Source organism: Zea mays, chromosome 3, assembly GCF_902167145.1.
Source record: "Zea mays cultivar B73 chromosome 3, Zm-B73-REFERENCE-NAM-5.0, whole genome shotgun sequence".
NCBI classification, from domain to species: Eukaryota; Viridiplantae; Streptophyta; class Magnoliopsida; order Poales; family Poaceae; genus Zea; species Zea mays.
The window spans coordinates 139,389,053-139,400,124 of NC_050098.1; the positions used below are offsets into that span (position 1 = coordinate 139,389,053).

Sequence of the window (11,072 nt, forward strand, 5' to 3'; positions counted from 1 at the left end):
GAGAGAGGAATGAGAAATGCAGAACATGAGAATGGTCTGTGCGGGAGGAGGGAATGAAAAAGGCAGAACAGAGAATAGTGATTTTATGCGACACATGAATGAGTTGTAGTAATATTTGATTATTTAATGCAATATTAAAGAATCTTTTTTCTGAAATGTTGTTTACTCTCTAGCAATTAATCAAGGGTCGTGTAGATGTTAAATAAAGCTGATTTCACACGAGCGTGAAAGGATTTAGCCAAAAATTTGTATGAACTATATATATGGTCTAACCTGCTCGATCAACCAGGTAAACCAAACAAACCTCGAATAGATATTACCAAATAGACCTACCTACCTCAGTGGCTAGTCAATCCACAACCAGCCTGTTTGACAGTGTGGCCAGAATTTCTACCAAATAGACCTCAGTGGTTAATTAGCCAATAGCTAGCCAGAGTGCTTATGTTGAGAGAAGACAGAAGGGAGTAAATGTACACTTAACACTGCTAGCTAGCTGTTTTTTTCTGGTATTTACATCATCTCTTCTACCTATTTTACTTTTAACCCCTTCCATATGAAATCGTTGGATCTAGATTGGATGCTCTGGATAGTTTGATTGTACGCTTGCACCAAAATAAGTGATTGCACAAGATATGTCCTCCTCTATATGCTAGGAGTACTGAGAGCCATGTGCCTCAAAAATTCGCCGCGCTAAAAAAGCGGGGGCCAAACTCGCCGGCTCCGATCCTTCAAATAGCCCAGGCCGCCAGCCCGCCAGCAGGCAAATGTAAGGGAAGGGACGGCGGGTTTTCGAAAGGAAGAAGAAAATGCACGCAGTAGACTCTGGAGTCTGGACTAGCTAGACCACATCAGCTAAGGAGGAGAGGGAACAGCTATCTGGCTAGCGATCGAGCTAGAATGGCGCTGTAGCGACGTCGTCCCTGTCGTCGTCGTCGGTGGAGCGCCGTCGTCGTCGAGCATGAGCGCCGGCGGCGCCGCAACAGCGTTTGGTGGAGGAGGAGCAGCAGCCGAGCTCCACGTCGTCGTCCGACGAGGAGTCGGTGGAGGTGGACTTGCGGACAGCCGTCCGCACGGGCTTGATGCCCTCGGTGAAGATCCGGATCGCCTCCTCCTCCGTCTTGGTGCTCACCACGTACAGCGCCGCCTCCTGCAAAAACACACTCGCGCTATGTTATTCAACGACGTGTTCGTGTTTCCTTCCTTAAGTAATTCAGACCTATTTTTTATTTAGTTTAAGTAGTGATTATTACAGACGTACTACGTAACGCGAGTGTTGGTTTTTTTTTTGACACGTACGTACGTATATGAACTATATATACGTGTGAAGTACGTACGCAAAGACACGTCACAGCCGTCGTCATCACAAGTTATGCGACTTGGTGGGTAAGTCGCATGCAGGGGAGGTCGTCTCGTCGTCGTAGTACACGAACAGTCGTGTCGTGACAGCTAGCACACAGCAGGAATTAACTAGAATAATTAGGCTATCCGCACTCGTGCAACTCTAAATTTCTACTCTAAAAAGAATATTCTATCCTGGTCAGCAAGATTCTCTACTCTATCACACAATCCCCCGCAGTCATATTTACCCTAAATCTCTACCCTATACCAACTATCACATATTTTATTATTTATTTTACCTCACATCCAGCTGCGTTGCTGCCGATCTAGCCATCACGCGGAGGAGAGAGAGTCCATAGGGGAGCAACTCGATGCACTGTAAATATGGGGTGAGAGAGTGTCCACCTTGTGGTAGGGTGATGTTTATTGTGCCGCCGGGCGGCACGTCGTCTCCGTCACAGCTGCACCCGATGACAACGTCGGGCGCATGGGGCACATGTACGACCAGGTTGCGTGACGGTGACCCGTCCGTCACGTACACATCATGCGCGCGTACTACGCCAGTCATGCATGCATATGCTTGTATCGGTTCCTGATTACTCCGTCGTCATAGGTTTCATTTCCTCTTTTTCTAAAACAAAAGAATAACGCATGCATTGCATATGCAGCATGTAACTTTTTTAACTATATATATAGAGAGAGATTTTTTAGCTCGATCGTCAGATTCAATTTTAAGCAAGCCCGATGGTAGCTAGCTAGACAATAAATTGTATACGAGTAGTTTGTATGCAGCAGGCAATCGGTGTTTTTTTTATTTTAAAGGAAGTTAATTCACCAAAACTGTTTTTTAATCTAGTACGTACAAATTATTATGAATGCATCCAACCTTTATATTTCTGGATATACCTTAAAATGTACCGGCACAAAAAAAAACTTAAAAGTGTGTTTGGTTGGATGTACAAGAAAGGATAAAAGGAGACGGCCACAATTTCGACGGTATTTGGATGACAGTTACGCAGGGGCAAGTTAAATACTGAAGTAATTCTTTATAGCGGTGTGATCCCAAAAAATCGAGGGGACGATACCGCCCCGCCTCATGCTACTTTGACCTCAAACCAAACACATTCTAAGTCTTTCAATTACGCATTACTCCCTTCGTCCCTAGGATATAAGATGTAACCATTTTTGTTCTTATCTTACCATATAAAGCGTGTTTTCTATGTACATAGATATATCGATGCAATGGTATAAAAACAATTAAATATATTTTTTAGTCTTTGAACAGATCTGATTACGCCTTATATAGTGGGAGTACTTGGTATTGACATTTATTCGGGTGCATCAAGGTTGGTGAGTCACTACATGGAAAGACGGAGTGGTGCAATGCATGGTAGTATCTAAACACGTGGAGAGGACTGCCTAATTGAATTTGAATAGATTTTACGGAACAGTGCACTCCAACTATTTCGGAATATAATAATGCTTACACTAATACAGTATTAGTTATCGTAGTACGTACTTCCGAAATTAAAGGAAAAATACATAAATTTATAACAGTCCGGAAGAAGATAGGAAACTCTGTATGTACCGATGTACGTACTTATATTTCTTATAGTATGAATTATGAAACATACGTACTCGACCATGTTTCATGCATGGAGAGGGTAAGATGCATGTACACATAAGACCTAATTTAAATACTTTAATACTGACCTCAATCCATTTGTATTGAGGTGTATTAGAGTGTAACTTAAATTAATTTACACTCTAATCCACTCTTAATACATGTGGATTGCGTTTAATACTAGATTACCTAAATTAAGCCTAAAGATGAATCGAGTCGAGTAGTACGTGTGATACTCGCGTATATGAAAAAAATACAAATTTTTTTATGAAAACAACAAATTTTAGATCACACACATTAATCTGTATATGTTGTGCTTACCCTTGCGAACTTGATCTGGTCGACGGTCAGCGTCTTGGGCTCCCACTCTATGGACGACGACATCCGCCCCGCCTCCTCCGCCCTGCCGGTCGCCGCCATGGCCGCCGGCGCCATGGATGTAGCAGCCAGCCTCTTCCTCTTCTCGATCGGTAGTATATATATATATACCCGGCCGGCCGTATATATAAATCCGGAAAAAAAAATACTCCAAGCGTACGTATGTACGTACGTATATATTGATTCGAAATGATTTGCTAGCTCTGCCTGCGCCCTCGATCTGCGTTCGAGTTTTGGAGACCGATCGATGGAGTCCACTCCACAGAGACGAAGCCACGGCCGGGTATAAATATAGCAGGGCACAGCGAGAGACAATGCAAGGCGGGTGGACGTGTCGCTCCCGTACGGGCGGTCCGACCCCCACGTGGCGGCCGGGGAGTGGGGGGCGCGCGCGGCCACGCGGCGCCTGCAGCTGCATATGCGTCGTCGCCGTCGCCGTCCTGGACCGGCCGGCTTCGTTGCGTCCCGGCCCGAGGTGCTGCTGTGTGCAGTGCTTGTACGTGTGGCTGTCAAGTGCCGCGCGCGCGGCGGCCGGGAGGGACACGTCGTGCGTGGCGTCCCCCGGGAGGTCAGCTCGCCGCGTCCAATCGGGGCTCGCCGCGTCGTCGTCGGCGCATCGGCTCCCGCGGGGATATTGCGTGCCGGGCCTGGACTCGCCACCGGCCGCGCGCGCGGCGGCGGCGGCCGGTGGTTATCGTTCAGTGTTTGTATAAGCTCGTGGCCGCGTGCGTGCTCCCCGTCCATACTGCTGCATGCATGCATGCCGGCCGACCATGGTCTTACGTGCATGCACGTGGATCCGAAACATGTAGGAGCTAGTATGCACGCAGCCGCATGCAGTACCAGTGCAATTCGATCACGGTGACAGGAAGGGAAGACCAATATGCATGCATGTGTTGGGATTCACTGTCGCACGTGTACGTGTACGTACGTGCACGCGCTGGGGTTAACCGGCCCGTTGCTGCGCGCGGCACGCTAGCGCTGCATGCATGACACACGTGACGTGACGCGGCACGATGCATGCCGTAGCGTGTAACGCAAACGGGGTCATTTTATTGCGTGCGCGAATGATGCAACGCACGCAGGCCCCCGATCGAATATACAGTGACACTTGAGGTACCTACCAGCGAAATGGATAGAGCGAAAGGAAAGGAGATCTTTTATTGTGTGTGAGTGGCTGATCTGCATGCTGGGTGGGGACACGGCCCTTGTGACGGAGAGGCGATCCACGTCCGGCAGGGGCACCACCGTAGCGCACCACCCCGCCGGCCGGGGCCCGCGCCCGTGAGCTTCCGCCACGCGCCACGCCGCCTCGGATCTCCGCGACATCGTCCTCATCGCTTTCGCCTCGATTCCTTGCCAGCAAGTCTGTTCTCTACTAGCTTTTCATTCTCCCTGCCGCCTATTGCGCAACACGTCTACTCCACCAGCCTATATATACGTACATGTGGAAGAATACAAGCTAAGTGACTCGTCGTTTTCATCTATATACTATTCTACACCCTTGCTGCAGAATATACAGGACCTATACCGGTTAGAAACGGGCTACAGTATCAGATTCTCAAATAGTACTTTGACATCCGAGACTCAAAGTCTCAATCTTTAGTCTTGTTTCCAATGTCCGGTACTAAAAATAGATCTTTAGTACCGGTTCAAGACTTCAACCAGTAGCGGATTCAGGATTCATAAAAAAACCTTGGACTAGTGTATGAACAAACATATATAAATACATGCATAAATTTATTTGTCCAACATTTTTTTACTGAATATATTACTTAATACACATGCCAATATTTTCAAGCATAAAAAGATAACATTAATACCTCTAAAATGTTCCCAAAAGTAGAAGATTTTGACTTCTACAATTTCAAGATTACTCCCTTCGTCCCAGTATTGTCGGAGTTACAAATCTACGCTCCGACAAATAAATTTGTGTGTGTTCCGTCATCCAGATGGGGTGCTCGGTGGGCGCACGATTTATACTCGTTCGAAAAGAACATCTCTACATCCAGTCTTTGGCGGCTCGTGCTACCGGCACCTATGTTGCTCAATGCTCATAGTAGGGGTTACAAGCCGGGGAGAGAGGGACGAGCTCCTAAGTCTCTTTTTGCGTGGATGGACCTACAAACTATGGGACTGGAATTCTAAGCTAAGCCTTGGACATCACGCCTTTGCTCCAGCCTCCAGGTCTCTGGTCTCGTCAAGTGTGTGTGTCTTCTGTTGAGTGTCGTCTCATGACTCTCCTTCGTTTCGTGACCCGACCTCCTCCTTTTATGAGCCAAGGTGGGGGGGGGGCTACTGGTAGCTTCCTTGAGAAGAAGCTATTGTGCCGTTGTAAAACTGGGTGTTTTACCCTGGTAAGGTTGCATTTGTCCGTATACGCCTTGGTCATCCTGTTGTCTCTGACCGTGCCCTTTATGGTGGGCGACATTTATGACCTGCCAGGAGAAGATAAGGATGTCATGATCCTACCAATTAGAAGATAAGGGTAATCTATATGAAAAATATAGAGATAAGTATCCCATAATTAGGGATAGACTAAGTTAGTCCAATCCATATCTTTTTTCTAGTGATTGTATAGATAACCTTCCTATAACCACCGCCCCTCCTTGGACTATAAAAATAGGGATGGTGTCGGTGTTTGAGACCCGACCGCGCACCTGGGGTTACCCCTCGAGGTGCTTTTGGGTAGAACGGTGTAACCGACTGTAGCTCGATGGTTCGTGCTGGGCGCACGAGAGACGGTAGACAATTTTCTACAGGTTCGGGCTGCTTAGAGAGGCGTAATACCCTACTTCCTGGTGTGGATCTTTATGTGGTGGGTTACAGGGGGATTCTCTAGTATGAAGGATGCTAGAGAATTGTGTAGATGGCTAATGAGTGACTTATCTTTTTGATGGGGTGCCCCCTAGGCCTTATATACTCGACTGTGGGGCGTTACATGCGGGTATGATAGCTATGTGCTCCTAAGTAATAGTGAACCGACTGAACTTATCTCCCTATTATCCTGCCGACTTATCCTCGTTCAGTTCCGACGTCTGAGGGTGTTGCGCGGGAGAATCGGATCAATGCTGCGGATAGCGTTTAAATCCAGTGAGCCGTCTAGGCTCGAGTTGATCCAATCTTGTGTCGATCCATTCTGCCAGTGATTCCTCCCCTGTCCCACGAAGGGGTGGCTTTGCAAAATAATGGGCCCAGAGTCTTTTGCGAGGCCATCTAGCCTTCTAGTGGACCGGGGGATATCTGTTCCCCACAAGCCCTAATCTTTGAGTTGATTTTGAAACAATCGGCCCAAAGATTCTAGATCCAGCTTGCAGTTTTGATTTTAGATCGTGGATGCTCTGACAGTGCATCTGTCAAGTCGTTGCTTCTGAACTCTTGAGAGCACCTAGAGGGGGGGGGGGGTGAATAGGTGATCATGTAAAACTTCAAAACTTAAGCCACAAAAACTTGTTAAGTGTTAGCACAATTATGGTCAAGTGGCTAGAGAGGAGTCAAAACACAATAACCACAAGAAATCAATCACAGAGATGACACGGTGGTTATCCCGTGGTTCGGCCAAGTACAAAACTTGCCTACTCCACGTTGTGGCGTCCCAACGGACGAGAGTTGCACTCAACTCCTCTCAAGTGATCCAATGATCAACTTGAATACCACGGTGTTCTTGCTTTTCTTTTCTCAATCCCGTTTGCGAGGAATCTCCACAACTTGGAGCCTCTCGCCCTTACAAAAGATGTTCACAGAGAATCACGGAGCAAGGGAGGGATTAGCATCTCACACACGACACAAAGATCACAGCGAATACGCACACACAGGACCCAGACTTGAGCTCAAGAGACTAGCACACTAGAACGGAGCTCAAATCACTAGAATGTCGAACAAGTGCGCAAGATTGATGTGTGAGTGATCAAGAGTGCTCAAGGAATGCTTGGTGTTCTCCTCCATGCGCCTAGGGGTCCCTTTTATAGCCCCAAGGCAGCTAGGAGCCGTTGAGAACACATCTGGAAGGCTATCCTTGCCTTCTGTCGTCGGGCGCACCGGACAGTCCGGTGCACACCGGACACTGTCCGGTGCCCGATTTGTTTCCATAAACAGCGAAGCCGACCGTTGCCGACCGTTGCAGATCTGGCGCACCGGACAGTCCGGTGCACACCGGACAGTCCGGTGCTTCCTTCCGACCGTTGGCTCGGCCACGTGTCGCGCGCCGATCGCGCGGTCGACCGTTGGCCCGGCCGACCGTTGGCTCACCGGACAGTCCGGTGCACACCGGACAGTCCGGTGAATTTTAGCCGAAGTCGCCGGAGAAAAACCCGAGAGCGGCTGGTTTGCTCTGTGGTGGTCTGGCGCACCGGACACTGTCCGGTGCACACCGGACAGTCCGGTGCCCCAGTCCGAAGCAGCCTTTGGCTGTACACAGCCACTCTCCACTTCTTTTCTTTTCTTCTTTCTCCTGTTTCTAACACTTAGACAAGATGTTAGTACACAAAACTAATGTACTAAGGCTTAGAAACATACCTTTACTTGTGATTTGCACTTTGTTCATCCATGGGCATATTTTCACATTTAAGCACTTGTGTTTGCACTCAATCACCAAAATACTTAGAAATGGCCCAAGGGCACATTTCCCTTTCAATCTCCCCCTTTTTGGTGATTTATGCCAACACAACATAAAGCAACTAGAACAAGTGCAAAATCACTTCAAATAAAAACTGACTTTGAGTTTTATTCAATTTTGGCATATATGGATCATCTTTTGCCACCACTTGGTTTGTTTTTGCAAATCAAACTCAAATCTCTATCTCTAAGTCAAACACACATGTTGAAGCATAACGAGAGTCATTCCAAAGGAGATTGATCAAAGATTTCAAAAACTCCCCCTATTTCCCATAATCAACACTTCTCCCCACAAGAAGCCAACTTTTGACAATAGAGACAATAAGAGACAATAAAAGCTTTTGACAAAACAAAAACTCTATTCTACTATTTTCAAAATCTCTCAAGTGGTAGCTGATCCATTTATCACTTTGGCCTTTATTTTCTCCCCCTTTGGCATCAAGCACCAAAACGGGATTAATCTTGGCCTTTTAACCCCATTGCCTCACCAAAGTCTTCAATTAAGAGCAAATGGCAATAAGATTTCATGAGATGAACTTGGAATTAGTTACCCTCTCATCGGAGTGCAGTGGAAGTCTTTCATGGTCCAAGTCCACCTTTTCCCTTTCAATCCTCCTCCTTTGTTGAGGTCGGTGTGTCCGTCGGTCCCCATCGGAGTCTTTGCGGGCTTGGCGTCCTTCTTCCCAAACCGCTTTAGCAGATCTTGCGTGTACTTCGTTTGGGAGATGAAGGTGCCGTCCTTGAGTTGCTTCACTTGGAACCCAAGGAAGTAGTTCAACTCGCCCATCATCGACATCTCGAATTTCTGCGTCATTACCCTGCTAAACTCTTCACAAGACTTTTGGTTAGTAGAACCAAATATTATGTCATCGACATAAATTTGGCACACAAACAAATCACCATCACATGTCTTTGTAAAAAGAGTTGGATCGGCTTTCCCAACCTTGAAAGCATTAGCAATTAGAAAGTCTCTAAGGCATTCATACCATGCTCTTGGGGCTTGCTTAAGTCCATAGAGCGCCTTAGAGAGCTTACACACATGGTCGGGGTACCGTTCATCCTCGAAGCCAGGGGGTTGCTCCACGTACACTTCCTCCTTGATTGGCCCGTTGAGGAAAGCGCTCTTCACATCCATTTGGTACAACCTGAAAGAATGGTGAGCGACTGAGCGGCATATGCTAGCAAGATACGAATGGACTCTAGCCTAGCCACAGGAGCGAAAGTCTCCTCAAAGTCCAAACCTGCGACTTGGGCATAACCTTTTGCCACAAGTCGAGCTTTGTTCCTCGTCACCACCCCGTGCTCGTCCTGTTTGTTGCGGAACACCCACTTGGTTCCCACAACATTTTGCTTCGGACGAGGCACCAGTGTCCAAACTTCATTGCGCTTGAAGTTGTTGAGCTCCTCCTGCATGGCCAATACCCAATCCGGATCTAGCAAGGCCTCCTCTACCCTGAAAGGCTCAATAGAAGAGACAAAGGAGTAATGCTCACAAAAATTAACTAATCGAGATCGAGTAGTTACTCCCTTGCTAATGTCACCCAGAATTTGATCGACGGGATGATCCCTTTGAATCATCGCTCGAACTTGGGTTGGAGGTGCCGGTTGCGCTTCTTCCTCCATCACTTGATCATCTTGTGCTCCCCCTTGATCAAGCGTCTCCACCTGAGGTACCTGTTCGTCATCTTTGGTTGGGGGATGCACCATAGTTGAGGAAGAAGGTTGATCTCGTTCACCTTGTTCCTGTGGCCGCACTTCTCCAATCGCCATGGTTCGTATAGCAGCCGTCGGAACATCTTCTTCATCTACATCATCACAATCAACAACTTGCTCTCTTGGAGAGCCATTAGTTTCATCAAATACAACGTCGCTAGAGACTTCAACCAAACCCGATGATTTGTTGAAGACTCTATACGCCTTTGTATTTGAGTCATAACCTAATAAAAACCCTTCTACAGCTTTGGGAGCAAACTTAGAATTTCTACCCTTTTTCACTAGAATGTAGCACTTGCTCCCAAATACACGAAAGTAAGATACATTGGGTTTGTTACCGGTTAGAAGCTCATACGAAGTCTTCTTGAGGAGGCGATGAAGGTAGACCCTGTTGATGGCGTGGCAAGCCGTGTTCACGGCTTCCGTCCAAAAGCACTCGGGGGTCTTGAACTCTCCTAGCATCGTCCTCGCCATGTCGATGAGCGTCCTGTTCTTCCTCTCTACCACACCATTTTGCTGTGGTGTGTAGGGAGCGGAGAACTCGTGCTTGATCCCTTCCTCTTCAAGGAACTCCTCCACTTGAAGGTTCTTGAACTCGGACCCGTTGTCGCTCCTTATCTTTTTCACTTTGAGCTCAAACTCATTTTGAGCCCTCCTGAGGAAGCGCTTGAGGGTCCCTTGGGTTTCAGACTTATCCTGCAGAAAGAATACCCAAGTGAAGCGGGAAAAGTCATCAACAATAACTAGACCATACTTACTTCCCCCTATGCTTAGATAGGCGACGGGTCCGAAGAGGTCCATATGCAGCAGCTCCAGGGGTCTTGAAGTGGTCATCACATTCTTGCTGTGATGCGCTCCTCCCACCTGTTTCCCTGCTTGACAAGCTGCACAAGGTCTATCTTTTTCGAAATGAACATTGGTTAGACCTATCACATGTTCTCCCTTTAGAAGCTTGTGGAGGTTCTTCATCCCCACATGTGCTAAGCGGCGATGCCACAGCCAGCCCATGCAAGTCTTAGCCATTAAACATGCATCTAGACCGGCCTCTTCTTTTGCAAAATCAACTAAATAAAGTTTGCCGTCTAATACACCCTTAAAAGCTAGTGAACCATCACTTCTTCTAAAGACAGACACATCTACATTTGTAAACAGACAGTTATATCCCATATTGCACAATTGACTAACAGATAGTAAATTATATCCTAGTGACTCTACTAAAAACACATTAGAGATAGAGTGCTCATTAGAAATTGCAATTTTACCTAACCCTTTTACCTTGCCTTGATTCCCATCACCGAATATGATTGAATCTTGGGAATCCTTATTCTTGACGTAGGAGGTGAACATTTTCTTCTCCCCCGTCATATGGTTTGTGCATCCGCTATCAATAATCCAGCTTGAACCC

At 47.1% G+C, this 11,072-nt stretch overlaps 1 protein-coding gene across 1 annotated transcript; it reads right to left on the minus strand.

The window, feature by feature from the left end:
* Nucleotides 1-423: 423 nt before the first annotated feature.
* On the minus strand, nt 424-3,584 carry LOC103650617 (uncharacterized). The gene is made up of 2 exons (XM_008676189.2): nt 3,284-3,584; nt 424-1,147 (listed from the first exon to the last, which is right to left on the minus strand). Exons 1-2 carry the CDS (start codon nt 3,395-3,397, stop codon nt 893-895), a joined length of 369 nt encoding a protein of 122 aa, XP_008674411.1. The 5' UTR covers nt 3,398-3,584; the 3' UTR covers nt 424-892.
* Between the last annotated feature and the right edge of the window lie 7,488 nt (nt 3,585-11,072).